Source organism: Nothoprocta perdicaria, unplaced genomic scaffold, assembly GCF_003342845.1.
Source record: "Nothoprocta perdicaria isolate Ctin4 unplaced genomic scaffold, notPer1 scaffold_7, whole genome shotgun sequence".
In the NCBI taxonomy this organism is placed as follows: domain Eukaryota; kingdom Metazoa; phylum Chordata; class Aves; order Tinamiformes; family Tinamidae; genus Nothoprocta; species Nothoprocta perdicaria.
Genome location: NW_020455976.1, coordinates 6855542 through 6878653, shown reverse-complemented (window position 1 = coordinate 6878653; position 23112 = coordinate 6855542). Strand labels below are relative to the sequence as shown.

At 34.1% G+C, this 23112-nt stretch overlaps 1 protein-coding gene across 1 annotated transcript in view; it reads right to left on the bottom strand.

Moving 5' to 3' along the window:
* Nucleotides 1-23112, bottom strand: part of ATRNL1 (attractin like 1) — a 406499-nt gene that overhangs the window by 293506 nt on the left and 89881 nt on the right. Inside the window, exons 17-20 of the mRNA XM_026050694.1 lie at nucleotides 22714-22927; nucleotides 20550-20738; nucleotides 16322-16540; nucleotides 11797-11934 (exon numbers count right to left, since the gene is read on the bottom strand). Of these exons, the coding sequence (XP_025906479.1) occupies nucleotides 11797-11934; nucleotides 16322-16540; nucleotides 20550-20738; nucleotides 22714-22927 (760 nt within the window). The remainder of the gene's footprint in view (nucleotides 1-11796; nucleotides 11935-16321; nucleotides 16541-20549; nucleotides 20739-22713; nucleotides 22928-23112) is intronic.

The window sequence follows — 23112 nt, the reverse complement described above, 5'->3', positions numbered from 1 at the left end:
ACCAGTAGCCGCATGCAGATAATCCTTTAAGGTACCATGCAGATGTGTTTTAAAGAAAGGGTATGATATTGCTATTAAATATTGAGGTCTATGACTAAGTTCATTATGATAACATGCAAAGTATAAGTTACATAAATAACAGAAGATACAGCATTTCTCAGGCTGAGTAACGAAAAGCAAATATAAACATATATTGGATGTGACATTGTAAGGCTCAATTTCACTGTAAATGTTCACTTCAGCAGTCCATTAATTAGCTCATCTATACAAAAATAGACTTTGAGAAAGACTTTTCTAATATCAGTAATGTAAAAGTCTGGTCATTCATTTTCCTAGAAATGTATATCAGCTGGATGCCTCTCAATCTTTTACTGTTCAATTATTTTGAAAAGAAATACATTAATTCAACCTTTGAGATAGCGCACTGTAAAAGTAAACAGACATGCCCAAAACACTTAGGCAATATTGGCTAATCAAGTAGCATTACAATAAAGAACTTCTGCAGAGAAGTAGGCAATAACAATGTGTTCAAAAAATATGCTATGAGAAAGGATTCTTCTACTGAGCACCCCAAAAGGAACAGGCAGGGCTATAACTTAATAATGACACTATTAATAGTACTGAAATAATAATAATAATACACAATAATAATACAGAAAAACTAGTTCTTTCTTTTCCTGGGTCTGAATCAAACAGATTGTTTGATCAATCTGATCAATCAAGCAATCTGACAAGATTAAGAGTCTTGATATACATTCATGCCAATAGTAAATTATTACATTCTTGGCATTATAGGATTTTTATGGCATGTTCTAATTCAGGAATAATCTACTAAACGTAACACTAAACCAAGCCAAAATGCCAAGCCAAAAATATTCCATGAGAATTCATGAAGAACAGCATCACCAGTGTTGTTTGCTCAACGTGAATCTGTGTATGAGCTGGAACTTTTATGCCTTCTACAAAGATGTCAACTGGAAAGTTCCATTTGAAATTATTTTTCAAAAGATTTTAAGATAAACAAATCACCTCCCATATATCAGGTTTGATTTTTATTCTTTCCACTTGTTCTTCTCACTTGTAGACAAAATAAAAACAGCTATTAAAAATAACCTGTAAATTCAAATTTGCACTGTGCTGAACTGGGAGTTTTCCATGTTCAAGTCAGAAAATAAACTTAAATCTAATATGTAGCGCACTTCATTCAGCTGCAAACATTTAGAGTCATTTCCTTTATCACCTTTAAAATATTATTTCTTAAATTACTCTTAGTTTTTTGTTTATGAAGAGGCATTTCCACATGAAAATGCAAGATACAGTTAGAACTGCTTGAAGAAAAWGTAATTTCAGATGCAGCAGACTGTTTCTGCAGGGTCAAATACAATCATAAAGACTGAAATAAGGACATTTTGAGGAAAAAAACCTTACACTTTGGGGTGTCTTCACTACTGCACACCCAGTATGAGAGAGGTTTAAAAAAACTGTTTTTAAGACATTAAAGCTTCACGTGTTTTTGATAACTGAATCTCTTTAAAGTTTCCTGAAAAAAAAGGAGCACATTCTCTACAGGTCATTCGGAAYATTTTGGCTAAAAAAACTCCTTTTATCAAGATTGCTATTTTTCCTTTTTCCCCTTTTCTCTATACATGAATCTTCCGAAATTATAACAGAAGGAAAAAAAGGATCATTATAAGGCAATATAAAGATAAAATAATTTAAAACACTCAGTAACTATTCCCAGGAACTTAAATTTTTTTTTTTTAAAAAAAAAAAGGAAAAGAAAAAAGAAAGAGAAAAAAGAAAAAAAAATCCAATCTAGGGGAAAAACAACTAAAGACAACATGTGGTGATTGCAACCATTTGTATTTATTCGGTCATTCAGGACCAAGGAAGATAAATGTCTTACACAATTTATCAGACAAAATGACCCAAAAATACAAAAAAAAAAGTCAGTAAATCATTTCCCTATGTTAGCCATTAGGACGTACAAAATGCTACTGATTTTTAATGCATTCATCTGTGGGTGAAGCTGTTTTTCTTAAATGACTAATGCAGTCTGACATGGTAATGCATTGCATTTACTACTCAGAAAATGAAGGTGAAATCAACTGCAATCAACAAAAATGCCATTACAAAGGACTTCTTTTTTTAGGAATCTTCATTCTACCAGGTGGAAAATATTTTGCAGGATCCCTCAAAAGCTATTTTCCCAACAGCCTGCAGGGGGTTTCCAAGACCTGCCATGGAGAGGGATAACCATTTTACTGAAAAACTATTATTATTGCTCCAATCTTCTCCCATGTACTGGTGGCATATTTCGGGCTTAGACATTCAAACAGGTTTCTACTTTGGTGTTACACTGGATGGTTCTGTTTTATGGCTCCAATTCATATGCAACCTCCGATCTCCAATCTCATTTAATCTGAAGGGCATACAGCCAAAAAATAAAAGAAATTAAATTCTTACGGTAGGATGCTAACCAGATTAATCAGCTGCCAAGAGGTATCCTGAGGAGGGATTACAAGCAAAGACATTGGAGTTTTTGATTCATTACAGATCTRTCTAGGAGAACAAAGCAGAAGCTGTGACTGGTTATAGAAGTGAGAGAATAAGTTTCTAATGAGCTAGATATATTGGAAAGGGTAGATATAAGAATTTTATACAAGCAACCTGTCTAATCTRGTTTCTAGTGCATTTGGGAAAACTAAACTGTGGTCTCAGAAGTGGTCTCAGAAACCATCATCTTCAGCCCCTAGCTGCCAACTCTTCATTGGAGGCTATCACCTTCTAAGTCAAGAAATAATGACCATGTGAGCAGCCAAAATCTTTTTTTCTGAAATCTTTTTGCTAAATACCTGTTAAATATATATTTGAGTATGTGTATACAYGTGTATGCACATATACACATTAGTACAACTGAAGTTTAGAACACTACTCCCAGATGTAACTGCTTCAATACAACTATACACATCTTTTCCTTTCAGTTTCAGACCTAATAAAATATCTGGTGTTTATTGCTGAAAGAAAAGCTGTCTGAGGTGATGGAAGGCATTAAAGTAATTAATTTGTAACAGCATAATATTTCTACAGTAGTATCAAGCAAGAAAGCTAATTTATTGAATTTAAACATAAAATTTGTTGCCATTATTACCTTCAGCTATGTTAAGCAAAATTTAAGATTTTCAAATAACAAAAGTTATTATACCTATAAAAGTTTAATTCTACACATTTTACATTAAGTTACAGCTGCTAACAGAATTGTAACTTTGCATTCCCTACTTGATATTTAAGAAGTAGAAATGTAATGACAATTTTCAACACTTATGTAAGATGATTTTGTTGTATTTGCATTTAATCCAAGAAGAAAAAGACCATAAAACCTCAACACATCAAACAATTCTTAGAGAAAGATGAGACCATTTTTGTTTTGTTATATGTTAGTGGAAGTTTACCGCAAACTATACTATCACTTCCAGGCAGTTGGAATTCTGCATAAACACCAACTGTTAAAATAGTAATCCTCAACTCACACTTGGACTAATAGCTCCCCATGACTGCTGCTCTTAAAACCACACCACTCTCTAGTGAGAAGATGCCTCCTGATTTAGTAAGGAAAATCAAAGTTAAAATGTCACATATTAGGGTTTTTTTTTTTTTTTTCAGAAAATTTATAAATTACTTCTGCAGGCAAAAGAGGTAAGATATCAAAAAGATACTAAATCAAATATCCTCTCAGTATCCTATGAAATCCCAAAGCCATCAAAATAATTTCTCTCTGGTACTTTAACATGAGAATGTCATATTCAAAGACTTTTTTTTTCCCTTCCCAGAAGACTGTAACCTTTAAACACAGTTTTACAGGGGCATTTTCCTTCAATTATAACTCCAGCTTCTTTGCCTAGGATTACTTTGTGCCTAAGTAGTTTATGGAATACAAACATATCTATAAAAAAGGCTCCTATTTTTAGATGATTCTTTGGTTTTAGTTTACAATTAATTATGCTAGAAATCATACTTCTTTATAACACAGTTCACTTAAAGCAAAATGTAATTATGATATGCATACATAACAATTAATAGTATACTGAAAATTTTGTTCAGCTCTAAATTAACAAGTATTTCAGCAGCAAAAAGAAAAAAGGGGAGGGGTGTCAATAATTTGTTGAAGATACCTTATTTCAACTTCCTCAGCTAACTTTCTAATGCTAACCCACCTTTCATCTGCTTTAATAGTATGAGACTTGTTTGGAATACATTTAGATTGCATTCAATTTAATTTAAATTCAAAACTAAACCCATGTACGGGCGTTTCCTTCACTCAGTATTCCAAATATCTCRAATACTGTTCAGTAAACACTGCTTATGAAAGAAAGCAAATAAATTTACTCAAAACATATTTGGAAATAAAAAGCGCATCCTGAAAAGGCCTATTCTAACATACAGAAAGCAACATGGAGTTTCTTTGCATAAGCTATTGTGCTGCGATCTCTTTTCTTTGTATTTCMTATGAATTGAGAAGTCTTCCTTTACTTAAAGTCTTTCTGCTGTTCCAGATAACACAAGGCATGTTTATTCTAGAAAAAGATACTATATAAAAGTTGGCAAATGSTGTCATAATGTCTATTTAACACCTAGCACATCAACTAAATCACTATGAAAAAGAAATTTTCTAAACCATATTTTACCAATAGAAAGTTTCTTCTAAAATTTCAGCCATCTGATAATCAAGCGTGGAAAAAAAAAATTAAAAAAATCCACAACAAAGAAAGAGCTGTGAATTCTTTAAATGCAATTCTCTGTCTATCAGGATGTACTTCTAGAAACAAATTTGGTTTTAACTCTCTTGATTCTGAGAAGGGAAAGAACTCCAGATCTTTCATTTGCTGCATGAGTCCACTAGGCATGAAATTCTTRCATGAAAGGTAAATGCTGCTCCTACTATCCTAGCTCTAAATGAAATTAATGGTAGTTCATGTGCTCTCAGGTGCTACATGTGGACATGGTTTAAACAAACCCCACACAGCTTTTTTTTATCTCAGCATTTGAAGTCTGTACTGCCATTCTCTCAATATATAMTAGATTTTTTGGAGTAGAAAAGAAGCTTGAAGTCTACACAGAAATGTGGTAGCTGCCACTGCAGACCTCAAAATGATGGTGTAACACATATAAATGGTGTACATACGATTCGATGTAGATTTTGGATGGCCTTTGTGCTGCAGTCATTCAAGGTACAACCCAGAAGAAGCATGGATAGCTACAGCATAACAAGTCTCCTCCCTTTCAATCGCATTACTTCCATTTTCCAAAAAAGAAGGAATTAAATATAAGTGGGTGAAACGAGATAAAGAGCGTTTCACTGGAGCCCTGAAATAATTATTCTGCAGAGTTATTCAGAGCCTACTTGTAAGACACATCTGGTTCAGATGTTTGTGCATTTCCAAGAAAACACAGATGCAATCATAACACATTATAATGAAAGAATCCAAAGAAAAGTTATGACAGCTAGAAAATATAGCACGAACATTTCTAGTAGCTGAAGTCAACTTGTAATCAAACCTAAGTATGACTTGGGTCATTACGAGACATTGCTCTAACTCTGCATACAAAATTCTTCAACCAAACAATGAATATAAAGGCAATGTAGAGGTTTCTTCTAGATCACTGCATAAATATTTGATAAGAATGGAGCTCAATGATAACATAAATATGAATTTGAAAAGCTCCTCAGAGGTTTTCTGAGATAGGCATGATCCTCCCTCAGGACTGGTGCGCAGAAACACACTGCAATGAGCCTGAAGCTACTGCACAAACATATCACAGACCCTGAATTCCTGTAAAATAACACGGCATGCAGAACAGAAGCTTGTGAACCTTTAGTCTTTAGTGCCTCAGTGCACGGCATGGGCCTGCCCAACACAGCTGCTGATAATAAAATAGCCTTTTCAAAAGGAGATTATAAATTTAAATGCCACAATTATTACTTTCTCATTGTTGAGTCTGCTGGCATGAACTACCTGCAACAACTAGAATACTCAAGTGTGTTGTTGAAGAGAACATATCCCTCATGGCATAGCCATTTTACGACAGCCCTGAAGAGTAACCAGTATGTATTTCACAGACCACAGTATCAGAACTTTCTTCACTTCACTTACAAGAGCCTCAAATTCTTATTTTAAGAGCAGAAAATTATTTACAAGGCTTTGGATTGTTGCAGAGTCAGGTTATAAAAATCCTAAATCGGAATAAAATAATTTGTAAAAGGTTGCTGAAAAGATTGCTTGATAAAAGCTTTAAATCTAAAATTTTTTTCCCTCTTTTAGAAAACATTTCTCAGGTCAAAGCCATCTGACTATTTTGAGTAGCATCATATAATTTCCGTCACAATGATATCTTATTGTGTATAAATACATACATTTAAGTGCATATACACAATTACAGAAGCATGGATGCTTTGAGATTAGCTCGAAAATAATGTTATTGTGCTATGACAGTAACTAAATAAAATGATTCTTAGAGAGATCATTTATTTCCATTTTTAACTTTGAGATATTTATACTCAGAATATTTAGGTTGATTCTTCTCTACATCTGCCCCAAGCAATGTAAAAACAGTCAACTTCAGCACCATCACCATTTTTTTTAAATGCATTGTGAAAAATTTAAAGTACTGTTCCCAATTTCCCTCATTGTAACTTTTTGAAACCAAGAAAAATAACACTAAAGAAAAGAAATTACTTGAAAGCTCCCAACAAAAAAGGAAAAAAAAAACAGACAACAGGCTATATTAGTTTAAAAGCATTTGCTTTCCATTATGTATGAAATTATACAATTAGTTGTATTAAAATTTAATATACAAGGTTATTTGTACATATTAGAAAATATATTTATTATTATTAGAGTTCAGCAGTAAGGAGAAAAGCCTGCCTGCTCACATTGCTCTGGATACTAGGAGTTACTCCGAACAGTTTTGCAAAACCTTTGGGGAGCAGCCATCAGGACTGCAGGAAAAGCTGACAGCAAGTAGGAAACCTGGAGTAAGAGCGGAAATGAGGAAGCTCCCCAGAGAGGAGCCAAGAGATCTGTCTATCACAAGGAGCAGAAATAAAACAAACTAGTGAGAAACAAAACGGGATTTTCCTAAGGTCTAGCATGAATTACATGGCCTGTTTTACAGCTTTGGAGACTACAACAAGTTGGAAATGAGAAAGAAGGGCAATCACAATTAAATGATTCAGTAGTGAAAGGTAGATTTTGTTTTCTACACATAACCTTCAAGTGTATTTTGCCTGTATTCTAATAAATCAACTACGAATTATTTTGAAATGATTGTGGGACTATATGCACACATACAAACACATGTGAAAACATTTGCGTTACAAAACATTTGAAAGAAACAAACACTGAGCAAGCTGCTTCTGCAGAGTCAGGTGCTTCAGAAGAACTTGAACAAGTCAGATTTATTTCCCTGGCACTCACAGGTCCTGAAGGAGCATCAAAGACCTCTCACCTCGCTCCAGCAGATGCTGCGGACTGACCTGATGCACACACCCTGGGCATATTCACTAGAAGCATCTTTGGTTTTGTTAGTAGTTTGAAGATTCAGTTATATCCAGTGAAAACAAACAATATCCAGATTAGATTATCTGGTCAGTATTTTTTTTTTTAATGTTTCGCATAAGCAATTAACATTTTTAAACAGACTGATTATAGACTCTAATATATATGGGGAAAGCTGTTGGTGTTGAAAATATCCAACTGTATGATAGCAGAGACAGATTTATAATGGCAATAATTATGATAGAGACTTGTTGTATACCTCCCAGCTAGGAGGGCTTTTAAAAACAGTCATCGGTGTTTAAGCTTCGTGCCTTTTTAGGCTGCTCAGAGAGCAATGAGTGTTAAAACAATGTTCCTGCTGTGCTAATACTCAAGAGTTTTACTCCTATTGCAAAAGCAAGAGCACTGGTAGCACAATTATGTGAAAACCGAACATTGTTTAGGATGTTATCAGTTTAGGGGAAAGAAGGCAATGCAGAAAAGAGCTTACGTTATCTTATTATTGAATGTATTATGCATTCACAGCATGTGTCATATGTTACTGTAAAGAATTCTCTCCTACCATCTCATACATTTAAAGAATACTTTTAAAAATCTCTCTCAAAGAATATGACAAGATGATAAGCAGCTAGAGTAGTTTTTTTTTTTTTTAACACTGACAACTAAGTAGATGATTAATGAGTTTGAAAATAATGTTAACAAATTTTGCTAGGACAGCATAAAAATGTTCCAAGTGATCTTTCCTACTGTTTTCTCCTGCTATTCTATCCTCCAGCCTGTAGTACATGTCTCATCCTATTTGTTTTAGAATTTATATGAAGTTACACATTGCCCAGATAGGCAGTACATGAGAGAAGATGACCTTGAAGAAAATATAGAACTAAGAGAAAACAGCAACCAGGTCAGTGTCTGTTCCAGTCTTCAGCTCTTCCACTTCCAGAATCCATCAATATGTGATGTGTGCCACACATCACATGGGCATGAGGCCCCTGTGCCACACGCTCTAGGTGTCCCTGCTGGAGCAGGAGGGTTGGACTAGAAGCTCCTCACGTTCTAGAGGTCCCTTGCAACCTTACTCATTCTATGATTCTAAGATTTGGACTCGCACTTGCAGTTTACGGCCTGCTAACGTGCTGAACTCATTCAAGCTCAGAATTCATTTCTGAAGAGAACTTTACAAGATGTTTAGGTGGCCCCCATCCTCCTAGAGAAGGATGAGTCCGAGACAAAGAAATTAAATGATCCAGCCAGAAATTCAGCTCGCAGCAGCAGAGAGACAAAAGCAAGGACTATGAAGATGAGTTTTTTCAGTTCTTCATGTTTTTTCCTTGTTTGTACTGTCCCACATTGTTTCCTTTTTTAACTTCCAACTATTTCAGCTGCACTTAAAATCAACTTCTGACTGGGCCAACCTTGCCTGCAATATTATCTTTTTATGTGTTGACTTTAATTTCTGTTTTAACTTGTAGCAATTTCCTATTTTTTTCCTCAGTATTAACAAAAACGTTAAGAGATAGAAAAGAAAAAAAAATAGGAAAATGGAAAACCTTATTTACAAGAAACTGTCATGCTCACAAAAAATAAAAACACATACGTAACCACTTAGACTATCCATTTCTGAGCTCATCTTCCTTTACTACTTGGCAAACTCTTCTGGACAAACATTTTTTTCTTCAGATTTGCCTGACAAACAAGGGTCCTGATTTCAACTGTGGTTCCAAAATCCACTTAAATCCAAAGTCATCTGCCCATTCTCTATGGAGCACTGAAATCCCTGGACCAAAATCTGGACACCAATACCATAGGATAACAAATTAAAAAAAAAAAAAAAAAAAAAAAAAAAGATACTGAAGAAGATCTAACAGTAGCTAGAACAGGCTAGATTAATCAAAATAGCTTAACAGCTTAAACTTTTTTATTGGTTTTATATAATGTAATATAATACATAAATGCAGATAAAACCTCGCAGTTATTAGCATCATCTTAAATTTTTAAAGCATTCTTTAGTCTAACTGCCATGAAAATCATGTCTACCAGAAAAATATGAACTCTTAAAGTAATATGTAACTAGGGTTGAAAAAAATAGGTCATAAAATGTGTAATTTTTCTGGCCTTATAAATTGATTTTAGCCATTATTGCATTACACATAATTCACTATAGGTGATGGAATGCTTATTTGGTTAGATAGCTGATGCACCCCTGAAGAATAAAACTATATTAATACATCACTTTACCGAAAGGTGCTATAGACAGCAAAGGAACATTTTGTCAACTTCAGGAAATAAGAGATCTATTAAGAAATATTTAAAGCTTCATAAAGCACCAGCAAAATGTGCAACTGTCAATAGGGGTAGACATTAATCTTTTCATCCCCTTGAACACACTTCCACCGCACTGTGCTTGAGCTTACCAGATGCACAGCTTCATGGAATGACTACTGCACATTCAACTGCTGAGGAAGAAGTGAATCCCTTAAATGAATAAATATTCATTAAGAACCAAAGGTCCGCTTAAAGAAACATCAATATTAGAATAGAAATATTCACAGGAGAAACTCTGCTCACTAGCTGCTAAATTCAATCTCTGCTACCTTGATGGGTTTTCATATTGAAAATACCTCCCTATTTAGGCACATGGGAGAAGTTACCATTGACTTTAAAATCAGGCCTGCAAGCAAGAAAGCAGCCCTACGGCACTAGGACTACAAATACCCTGTGGAGTATTAGATTTCATTCTCACTTTCTTATCAAGGAGAATCTATGAATGCAGCAATTACAAAACTATACAGGTAGAATACAGTAATTCACATTCCTCAGAGTGGAGGGCTCTTTTGCTCAAGCTATGCATGAGTAAGACTTATTGATCATATATTTATACAAAATCACTTCTTTCCAAACAGTAATTGGCATATCACACACAAAAATTTAGATGAAAGCTCAGCAGATAGATAAGCATATAGGGAAACCATTAGCAAGTTACAGCTATATATCAGAATAAGTTATACTCCTTCGTACTGCATCATAACACATAAATTCACTATGATGAAATCACCTAGCTCTGCAATTCAGAATAAAAGCTACTACTTCTGTTGCTTTCACTGATGACATCAGGTATATAAGAAAATGGCAAAAATGATTCTGATGCACTATAAAAGAGAAGAATATTCAGCCTCTTAATATTGCAATGAAAACAGTTCTAATGACAGAAAGATATTTTTTTCTCTACCTGAAATTATAATATTATTTCTACTGCTATTAAGTCTTTCATGACAGGTTCTTGGTGAGTCACAGCCTGCCTCAGGTTTTCTACTGCTTATGACAAGTCTCACTAATGCTGGAAAGATGCCTATCTCCATCAACGTGATAATCTAGACCACCTTCCATAGCAGCTTAATAACAATACAGATTACCAGAAATACCTAAATCTTCAAAGAAATATACAGCGACAAATAGTATATGTAATAAGTGTACACAATAAAGAAAGTATATATGCACTTAGTATACAGTAAGAAGAAACTAATATTGTTAAACATTGACAAGATTAAAAAAAAGTCAAGAGAAAAGATCTTTCAATTTCTTTTCTGAGTAACAATGTCAGGAGACAGTTTCAAGGCAGCAGATTGCCAACAGAGCAGCAAACAGGTTAGTGGAACTGATATTTTACAAGTAAAACCTGTTTTATTCATCAATATCGTACGTGCAAAATATTTTCCAAATGAATACAACTTTTCTGAGGGAGAACATTGTTAGGGTTTGTATTCTTAGCAAAGGAAGGCAAAGAAACAGAGGAATAGGAAGAAAACTACCACTTAGCTCTTAAAAGGGCATTGCTGMAGGTGACAGGCATTATTCTACTTACCAAGTTTCATTTATAAATACAATAACATTCTTACTGCTCCTGCAAGGAGGGTTTATACAGAGTGAAATAATACCTCTCAAGTATCATGATTGATCGTGGGCTGCTCCCACAACGCCTCTTTTGCCTACCTGGGACCGCACATTTGATTTAAATCAAGATTCACGGCCTTTGTGTATACAGATCAAATGAGAAATGCCAAATCATAATCATTAATGCAAAGGTTCTCAAAAGAAAAAAAAAAAAATCAATCTGGATTTGCAATCAGTAGTTTAGCTGAGCACCTTTAGCAGCTAATCAACGTTTAACCACTGAGGTTTCACCTTGCACATTCACATTCCAGAAAGGGCCATTCCACTTTCTTTTCTGACACGCAGGACCTACCTGTGCACTGCCCTCCATTCGTGGGATCCCCGTAGTAGCCGGGCATGCAGGTTTCACACTGCTTTCCTGTCGTTAGGTTTTTGCACTGATCACACACGTTGCTGTTGACGCAGGTGCTGTGGCCATTGCACTGGCACGCTAGAATAAAACATTTAGAGAGTCATTACCAACCTGCTTTTGCAAATAAAATCATGTGATTACAAAGCTGTAGGAGAATGCAGTTTYGAAGAGCTTAATCCTAACTGATGACCAGCATATATAGTTATTACTTGAGACAGAAGATAGTTAAAATAGCATCGTGACAAGACAGGAACTCACGAAAGATCACAAAAGTGAGTATGCAGTGCCTAGTGACTTGGTAGCTCAAGGCTCTTGAGAARGTCCTTGCAGACATAAAATTGAGTCCCTGTAGACATAAAAAGCTGCCTGATCACTACAGAAAACCCTTAACAGGCTGTAAATCACCAAGACCAAACAAAAATCCCCAAGCCTACGTTCAGTCTGCTGTGAGATGCGGCACAACTACTGCAAGGCTAAAAATCAACCATCGACAATCTTGCAGGGGAGAGAGGATACACARAACCAAGAAAAAGAACCAAGAGCCCAGAGAGGTTTTAAAGACAGCAGAAGCTCTTCAAATACCTCCTGCCCCTACTCACAATTGGCCAATGAAATTCAAAGAAATTTTATTTGACAAATGAAACAATAGTAGAACCCTCGATCTTCTTTTAAACCACGTCTCRTGCTCCGTATTTTCAGCAAACTCACAGAAAGTTACTGGTTACTGTTGCAGCAAAATCATATGGACTCTGTCAAAATATTTGATCTCTCTACCAAGACTCAGTCAAAATAGCCAAAGATGGGGGTTTGAAAGTAGTTCTGACCTCTCCGTAGAGTGGGACTTGGACACTGAGGGCTCAACAGATTAGCAATATGTCAGTTGGAACAGCAAATGTCAGATTATGTCAAAACGGTCAATATTTTACTAGTAAAGTGTGTTTAAGACTCAGCAGATGACAGCTACTTTAGTAGATTTTTKGGGTTTTTTTTGTAATTTGGATTTTTAATATAAATGTCATTCACTTGCCTCGCTAAGAAAAAAACAGTAGTTCTCACTGTATTACTCAGAAGGTTTCAGTAACTTAATAGTTTTAGTAACTTAATACTGAACCCATCTCTGAAAACCATTAAACCTCACAAGCTTAAAATATCCTCTTGCTTCTCTAGCTATGCCTATGAAGTCTTGTAATCAAACACGTGTAGGAGCTTCCTCAGCAGTCAAGCACAATGCCCTAACCTTTTCAGGCCACCCAAAGCCTTAATAAGTGCTTAGGTTTCGCTTTTTTTTTTTTTTTCTTTTAAGAATAGGTGATTATTAGAAAGGACGGCTTTGTTCTTTTAGTTATAATTACATGCTTGGTTTGAAATGCCAGGTATCTGGCCTTGAGGTTTTGTCTGCTTCGTCTTTTAAATATTTTCTACATTTAATACATACTTTCAGTACTACTGGAAATCAAGTTTTTACTTCTGACTCGTGTAATAACTGAAGAGATTTAGCCAAAGTTTCTTCATATATCCTAAAGCAACTTACTAATTTTTCAACAGCTTTAGATTATAAACTAGTCATAAGGCCTACAAATTAAAATATATAGCACAATTTATTTACTGATTTATAGTCAAAGCTGTATTACCCAGAGCAGATCCCCAAAACTACTAAAAATATCATATGGATAATGATAATCACATCATCAGCATAACTTCAACAATCTACTCCTGAATGCTTAAAAGATGCTCTTGTGATACGACCAGGAATATTTAAGAAGCATGAAGACTATACGTRAATTTAGAGGCTAAATGCAAACTCTAATTCTCCAGGCAAGAATGAATATTTGCCTAATTAAGCCTCTATATTAATATAGATAAAATGTCCCAATCTGTTTTTTTTTTCTTCTAACTAGCGGGCCATTAATTTTTAATCCTTTTATTCTTTCTGATACTTACTTTTTTATTTCTTCATTTTTTGGCTATTTCAATAAATGAAACTTTAATCAATCAGGAGGGTTTTTTTTGTTTTTTTTTTTTGAAAATTTTATTTTGCTGCAAGGTATAATATTATCTCATCAGACAGGACAGCCTTCAAGTCTTATATTTCATTAAAGCCCAGGGAAATAGACGGGATATTAAATCAAAGTCAGAACTTACATACACAATAAGGATTAATGAAATCTACAATTTACCCTAATAATGGCACTCCATTTTGAAAGAGTACTGTATTTTAGCTGTTTTTCCTAAAAACCATAATTGGTTTTCACATTATTGAAAAAAAAATGTGGAAAGCTAGAAAGACTGTRTAATTCAACAATTTTCTATAACAGAGACAAGACTGCAATCACATTGGGGATGTCTTAATTAAGATGATATGAAGTTGTAATGGGCTTTATAATAAATAAAATTATACACTTCATTACTGTGCTTTGTGAAATGAGTTTTTTTCTTTTTTTTCTCTAAAGGAATCTCCTCATTTAATTTTGCCATATATCGCAATAATCTTCATTCTGCATTTAAAAGGGAAAAAAAAGGAAGAAGAAAAGGGTAAAAAAAGGAAAAAAAAGGCAAGGTAGATTTCTTATAATTGTCATAAACTCACTTTAGGTTTTTTTTTTTTAAGAAACCTACTTCAGGTTTGTTATTTCTGAATAATCAAATCACAAGATAATCATATTTAACTGCAAACAAAGTTCTTTAATATAAATTATTTCCTTTTCAGGTTTGTTAATAATATTTTACATGCTCAAGACAGAGCGTACAGCTCATATCATGCAAATAATTCCTGTTTTTTCCCTGGCTGTAAATGGAGGGGAAAAAAAAARGGCATTTCATTCAAAACCTGTCAGACTTTCTCACTTTATGCTGTTTAATAATGGTTTTTAAAATTAAAACAGACAGAAAATGAGAGAGAATTTAAAACAGTATTTATCAAGCCAATTGCCCAGAGGTACTGCAAAGCCACAAAGAACATAGATAAGAACTACAAGGAAAACCTGCATCTACGAACATGAATGATTTATCCAATTATTCATCAATCACACAGAATAACCTCTGAAGTATATGTCATAACCTATTTATTTTTACTTTTATCCAATTACAAGCTGTTCAGCAAGTTAATACAGATTTATGATCAACTCCATTATATTTCAAGTACATTAAGTGAATGTTTTCAGGTTGCTGTGTTAAGATTAATAAACTGTGTTACTATAATCCCTTAAAGATGGTATTTTGTTAATAAAGTGAAAACAAAACCTTAGGATCAAAGCCTACAGTCTACATCAATCAAAATGGAATTTCATGTCAACAGAAATTTTAACCTTTCTGACTTAAGAATGATTTGCCTTTTAATAAATTCACGGAATAACCGTCTTCAAAACTGAAGGGCAACCTCGCTGCAATCTTGGTCAGAACTTATAACAAATACAGGATTTTACACATGAAGATATAATCAAATAAGGTTATGAAGTCTTCCAACTCATAAATAACTAAGGAAATCAGAATCTATATCCATTATACCTTCAGCAGGGACAGATTATACACACATTTATAACAGGTCTAACAATGCACTTAGTACTGGTGAACTTGTACTTTAACATTTAAATTAAGCTCAGAAGTTAACAAATCTTGTACCATAATGTGGCATCAATATCAAGACATCTTTAAAACTGTATCAGTTATTACATATGGAGGTCTTTTAACTTCTCCAATATGTATTTCGCTTAGCTGCACTTGCACCCTGCTGCAAGTAAACTGCTTTCAGGAGTGTTTTCATGCAGCACCATCCTAGGGGACTACACCAGTTCATTTTGCACTAAATTAGAGCACCTGATGTCTTGCTTGCTTACCTAATGAACCAAAACATTAAGATACTATAAAGGGATCAATACAGCTAAAATTTAGTCTTGAGAGATTCTTTTTAAGACTACAAAAGCACAACTTTCACCAGCAATGTCTAAAAGCTAATACTGGTGGCACAGCTGACATATTTGGCAGCCTTTGGGATGCCTTTTCATCACCAGCTTGGATGCAGGAATCCCTGTGCCTGGACATCAGCAGTTACCTACAGCCATCTCTCTCCAACTGCACTTTCCTTTGATGGATACAGATGCTGGAAGATATTTAATGCCAGAAGAAACGTAAAGCTGAAGCTAACATGCACAGCTGAACTTGAAGAAGTAAAAAACTGATAAAAACTTGCCTACAAATAAGCAGCAGATTTTCATTGAACTATTTGCATTAAATTTCACAAATAAATCTGCCCCCAAAATAAGCACATGTATACTGAAACAAAAGATCAACTTTCTAATTAAGAAATAATTTGGACAAACATCTATGAATTACTCAAAATACTTATGTTAAATTTGAGTGCCTAAACACACTTTAATTCTATACTCTGTAACTCCTATTCCATGTTACAAATTTAAACACCTTATTCAAATAAAGATAAAAAAAAAAAAAAAAAAGCAGTGCATCTTACCCGGACATTGGATAAAAGACCACTCATAATTTTTCTCCTTGGGACAAAGAGCAGCATCAAGCACCATCTCAGTGGAGTGCAAGGCAAGAGGCTTCACTGGCCCCCTCGATGAGCCTTCCAAACACTGTCCTTTCCCAGTATTGCTGGGATCGTTACACCATCCACACCCAGGTTGTTCCAAACACTGTCCACAGGTCCTCAGTCCAGAGCAGTTTTGAGCTTTATTACATAAAATGCAATATTAATGCAAGTTTTTTTTTCTTTTTTAAATAACATGCAAAGTTTTTTACTATAGTTGAGGAAGAAGTTACACGAAACTACATCAGCTATTTTCTAGTACAATTGCAAAAATTTCAATAATGTTTCAGTAAGAATATCTGCACATTTACTTTAAAAAGTCTTATTTTTTTTTCCCAAAGATAGCAAAACCTGAACACGTTATGYTATAAAGCATAATGAGAAAATGAGGCAGGAAAGCACTATTACAAATTGTCATCAAATTCCATGATGCAGTATGTGTATATATATATATATATCTCATGTTTACAAATTTATATCTTATATGATGCATCCATTTTACATATAATTTTACTCATGTATCAGCCTTTCCAAGAAGAACAGTCTAGAATTCAAAGTTAGGTCAAAAACCAAAAGAAGGGAGAAAAAATGGTGACAGTCCAAATTCATGTATTTGGCATGAGCTATTTTATGATGAGCCTAATATTTTGAATATTCATCTGCACACCTCATATCTGTGAAAAACAACTTTTGAATGAAGCCAGCATAATATATAACTTCACAAAAAAAAATGGCCAAACTTCAAAACATAATTCAATACCATTTTAATGCAAGGTCCACATCTGTTGCATTAGGTTTAGCTTTTATTTACTTTCATGTTAAAATCGAATATCTAATTATTTTCCATTATATTATTTTCTCAGAGGAATGGTCTGGCTCATGTTCAAACAAATCTGTTCACAACAAGTTAAGATTGTAACCACCTAATTAATAGTAAATGAAGAGGCAATTTTGTATATTTAGGATTAAGAATTTACAGATTTATCCCAGCTTTTTCTGCTATATCTTACATCATTAAAAAATTAAATGGTGTAGCACAGCTGAACRACCTTCAGAATCACGTGAACATTGATGACAACACACTATTTTTTTTTCTTACATTAACTTCACAGACTTTGAAAAAATATATATTTTAATGTACAGCTGAACTTTTAGAAGACCTTCCAGGAATTCAGAACTAGTCAAAGACATTTCTTAATGTATTAAGTGTATTAAAWTTTTCTGGTGGAAAGCATTCAGATAGATGATACACTGTGATAATTAAAACCTTAAAACTATGATGTAGAGTTCAACAGCTAGAGCTAGAACAGCATGATAATTCATTCCTTTTATTTCATTCCATTTCTCCCATTAAAAACATAATTTTCAGAAGAATACTAGGAAAAAGATGAAGTTAAACATGAAGTTCATTTTAGTCTGTGTTCATTCGTGAAACTAGTCTTGAAAAGGAAGCCTTTACTGCCTCCGAGTTATGGCTGCATATGCACATATGCAGCCCATACTAAAATCAATGACTGGCAAATGCTTGGCCAGTTATGTACAGACGGTCTTACATAACCTGCTTTTTAAAGGAAAAGTAACAAATAGAAGTTAGGTAAGAGAACATAAAATTTGCAAGATGAATAGATGGCCAACACCCAATTATGGATAATATAAAAAAATTCTGATGATAACATTCAGCTCTTCATTAAAATGATCTTAGAGAAAAAGAAAAAAAGATGTTTTCCATTATTAAAAATATCTATGAAAAAGTAATCCATAAAAACTGTGATTTTTGATGCAGAGCTAGTAAGTAATGATGCAGTGTCACAATTAATTGGCAAAGTCTGATCACTTACACTTGTGTCTCAAAGGGATCGTGAAATTGTGAAGTCAATAAACAAGACGTATCCATTTAGTGATAATACAAAATTGGACATCCATAAAGGTCAAGTCTGGCTTAATTACCAAAGTCCTTTTAACATTTTTAATATCTTAAAAAAAAATAATAGGAAAAAATCAAAAGCAATGCTAGTGGTCACAGTAAGCTGTGCCAGGATTCTGACAATATCTGCAGATTTCGTGAAAACAGGCAGTCAAGAATCAGAAAGAGGTCTTGAGTTTAAAAACAAGGGAAGCTGCAACATGAGCTCTTTGTATCTTTAGACATCCAAGGATCCAAATGGAAAGAAACATTTTATAAGTGCCTCCAGTGTGNAAAAAAAAAAAAAAAAAAAAAGAAAAAAAGAGCTCCAATGTTAGAAATTTAATCCAAACAACCACATGACAGATCGGTAGAAAATCAGCTCAAAGTTCTGAAGCTCAGTGACACTATTTTTGTTTGTTTGCTTTCTTTTTTTTTTTTTTTTTCAATACAGTAGCAGTCTAACAGAAACACAAAGACCATTCTGTAATGGCCTCCTTCCCTCTTTCAGAGGATTTTCAAAGGAAAATAAAGGATTCCTTTTTTTCTTTCAAAGATGCAGTTACATTCAATTTTTCAAATAAGCAGAAACATTATATCTTGAGAAAAGAATGAAAAATAATACCTTACTACCACATAAGAAAAATGAAGACGAATCTAATAGATTAAATCATCTAGACTGAAACAACTACTAAATTATATTCATTTGGATATTTATTTTCTTGTTCAACATGCTGAATATCCGATGCCTTAAGCTCTATAAGAAGTTTATCTATGGATGTTGCTTCTTTTTTTCTTTATTTTTTTTCTGGATGGAAAATGAATTTTTATACAAAATTGCCCTTAAGATAACACTGAATTGACATGTAGCAAATCCCAATTGGCTTATTTTATGTGAAATTGTTACAGACCTGACATAAATGACAGATAAATTAAAAACCACTGATGTGCTCCCCATACAATCTGCATAATGTGCAAATAATAAACTAACCCCAAAACAAAGTTCAGATTGCCATGATGCATCCAGTTCAAAAATCTAAGCACCACCCAYGTGGTAATCTGGCAATATTATCTCTAAATTGCAAATCTCACTGTCTTCTGCCACAATTCAGTATCAGCATCAAATAACATTTCCACTGGATTGGAGTCATTTATAGGTGGGAAACACTTTCATTGAGTCTTTAAGGACAGTAATTTGTGAAAATACTAAGAAACAGTCTTGTGTATAATTGCATCACACTTCTTTTTCTAAATAAGGTGCGATTGAGACAAGAATATAAGGCAGCTTGCTTCAGCATCTATATGGACTATGACACTGATACACATGGCGACTGCATGGCACCAAATTCAACAAGGTCTAGTTGCCATAGACTTGAGGAAAAATAACATTTATRAATTGGGAAAGCAAAAAAGCACATTAAGCATTCGTCTCCTAGAGGGTCACTGAACTGATTTCTGATAAAACATGCTTCCAAGAGAGACATCTGGGAAGCATCTTTACTGCTTGACACAAGAAGATTCCATCCATCTTTTATTTCAAAGGGAAGAAATAAGTAATCCAGTAAATTAATACAACCTGTGTCATATAAGACAAAAGTTTTTTCATCCCTTTTTATCTGCCTGACAGTCTAACAGTCCTGTGCAGTGGACAAACAATCTCTAAGCATCTAAGCATCAATAACTGGCATTTGCAAAAAAAAAAAAAAACCAGCTAGATCATTTCTTTTATAATTGCATTTTCAAGACTATTGCTATTACTAGTATAACACTTTTATCTTTCCAAGCTAGAAAGTCTTTGAATCTTTTGACAAAATAGATCAGCAACTTAATAATCTATGAATTCAGCTCCTCTCTTCTTTCTTTAATAACTAGATTTCTGATTACTCTAAGGTCTATATATTATTACTCTAATTTTACTCAGCAATTTCTTTCAATTCACAGACAACAATTGGCATGCTAATACGAGTCATGCAAAAAAAATCACAGTATTTTTCCATATTTGATAAAACTAATCACTTTTTACTGGCCCCTTTAAAACACTAAATATGTTCCATCATAAAGTAATTGCCAGTACTTTATCTGCATCTACATAATATACAGTATTGACTGCTGACATTAACAGTCAYACAAAGTCATCAATTTTTATTTTTAATGAATGTGTTGAATCCAATTTGTTTAAATGTTCTGAGTGGAAAAAAAAAATATAACGTGATATTTAATAGAATACACATCCATTAAGATACTCACGGGAGCATGTGGCTGTTTGCCATTCCAGACACTGTCCATATGGGAAGGAGATTATATAGGCRTTTGAGTCAACACATCTCTTTGTACTGCTGCACCACATGCACTCCATACCATTACTGGTGCAGTTAGAACACGTTGTTCGCAGGGAGCATGGCTTTTTGCAGGGTCTAGCATTCTGATTGGGACTAACTRGAAAAGAAACAAAGAAACAAAAAGCAATTTTAAACACAAATTCATTTTTTTAACCACATTTTATTAGCAACATCCTTGCTAAGGTGCTGACAAAATGCATCAGAAACTTAAAGACTCTAGGAATTCAGCTCCTCCTCAGTCCTTAAAAGACTCTATCAAARGCAACTAGTGGGCTGTGAACTTGGGTGGTTTTCTTGAACTTTTTTCCCCCTTTCTTGAAAAGAGAGGCTTATATTACACTCAGGCTTACACAGTAGCTTACGTTGGTTAGGTAATTTTCAGGAAAGGAAAGAAGAAAACTGGAGAGATAACACAGGGTTTGCTCCCACTTCTTTCTTCAGTCTGATACTTGGTAAGTCCATCAGCATTCAGCTTCTTTAGGGAAAATATAGCATCATTCAGGGGAAGGAAAAAACTAAAAAAGGGGGAAAAAGTGCACCTRGTTTGTAATTACTCCCTCTTTAAAGCTAGCACCGATCTCTACCTGCAGATTAGCATAAAATCACAGTGTACCCCTACTAATTGAATTACATAATTGAGTTTTTCCGCTTGTATATAAAAGCAAGAATAAAAAAAGAGATCAAGCTTGAAGATCACTTTTTAAGTAGATGTTTGTCTCATTTTTGCAACCCTTATCCTCCTTTAGACATGATTTTGAACACTATTTCCAGGAAAATGTTGCCATAAAACCTAAGATAAGGGCATGTGCTGATACAGATAAAGATACACACATATATATGCATGTACATACATAAATATACCTAAAATATACATATAGTTATGTCCATATAAGTATATTTATGTGTATATTTATGTCCATATATATACACATATATATACACATATATATACATAAAACTATTACTTAGCATCTTAGCACACAAAGAACTTTAACTTCTGAAAGCACTTTTCAATTTTTGTGTGTTTAATAATTACATACTATTAAGTATTTCACAGATATATTTTATGGTACCATTATCAGCTTCACTTAGGGGAAAGGAAGACAATTTAAGGTCATCAAATTAGCTGCCAAAGACCACYAGAAACAAATGATGATTTACTCTACAAGGAGTCATATTTAAGCACTGTGACATATGTCACCAGGCTTTCTTAGCTTTAGCTCTCAGTCACCATAACTTTCTTATCCCGTTAGTTTAAAATAAAGCAATTGTACCTTCAGAATTCTAGTCTGAAAACAGAAAGAAAAAATTMATCCTAATTCAAGGAGCATTTCAGGGAGGAGGTAACAGAAGTTCAGGGTAAGCATAATGTCAAGCAAGACTCTGGTAATTCCATGGAACAGTCTGTCCTCTTATGTAATTTCAACATCATTTATTTGAATTATCAGTGAACAAACTGTCCTGAGATTATGGGAATCCCTGTGTGATTACAGTTAGTTTTGCACAGACTTTCATAATGTTGAAAAGTTGCAGTTCAATAAAATCACGAAAAGCAATATTTAGTCTTCTATTATCTTCTCATAGAAAGTGAAATGACACAATCTTGGTATGTTTATTAACACAAATCTGAGAGGCAAACTGCAAATAACACCGTAGGCAGGATAGCTGCACTGGACAGACCCTTTGGAGCGAGTGATTATACCCATATTTATGTTTTCTGATGTGACAAAATTTAGCCTCTATTTCTCAGCATCCATCCCTAGTGCAAGAATGGCACAGCTAAAAGTCACTGACAAATACTKACTCCAAACCACAGGACTTCTAGTGTAATGCAGACTTCTAGTATAATGCAGACTAATCCATGTAAGCTAATTCACAGATAAATATTTGCTAGTTTAAAATTGCTATTTGTCTTTTAGACTGAAGTTTCCTATTTTTCAAGAACTAAAGCAGGACATTATTTTTTTCCTAATTATTTAATCCATATTGTACAAATCCCTCTTAGCCAAATGAAAGTCAAAACAGCTGGCTAATCATAAGAGTCACATAAGTGGCTAAGAAAGATGACTTACCAACAGGTTTCTCGCAGACGAGCCCATCTGCCATCGCAGTGCATGGATTCGCTTTCAGACCTGCCACCTCGGCTCTTTCCAGGTATGCACAGAAACCGGAGTCGTTCGGCTCTCCAGGAAGCCACTGCAGAGTCGTATTCGTAAAAGGAGACATGTCATCCCATCCCCAGTACGAGATGTTGATCTTGCGTAAACCTACCCAGGGTGAAATTTTCTATGAAATAGAGAGAAATAAACATAAAGACAATTAATGAAATGCCATTCTTCCTTCTTCTTCTTAGTATTATTATTAAAGAATAATCCAAAAGCAACAGCTTCACCTTTTGGAAGAATTAGCAAATATTTCCCTTTGTCTCATCAGTTATTGTCCATACAGCTTTTATCCTATTCTTTTTTCTA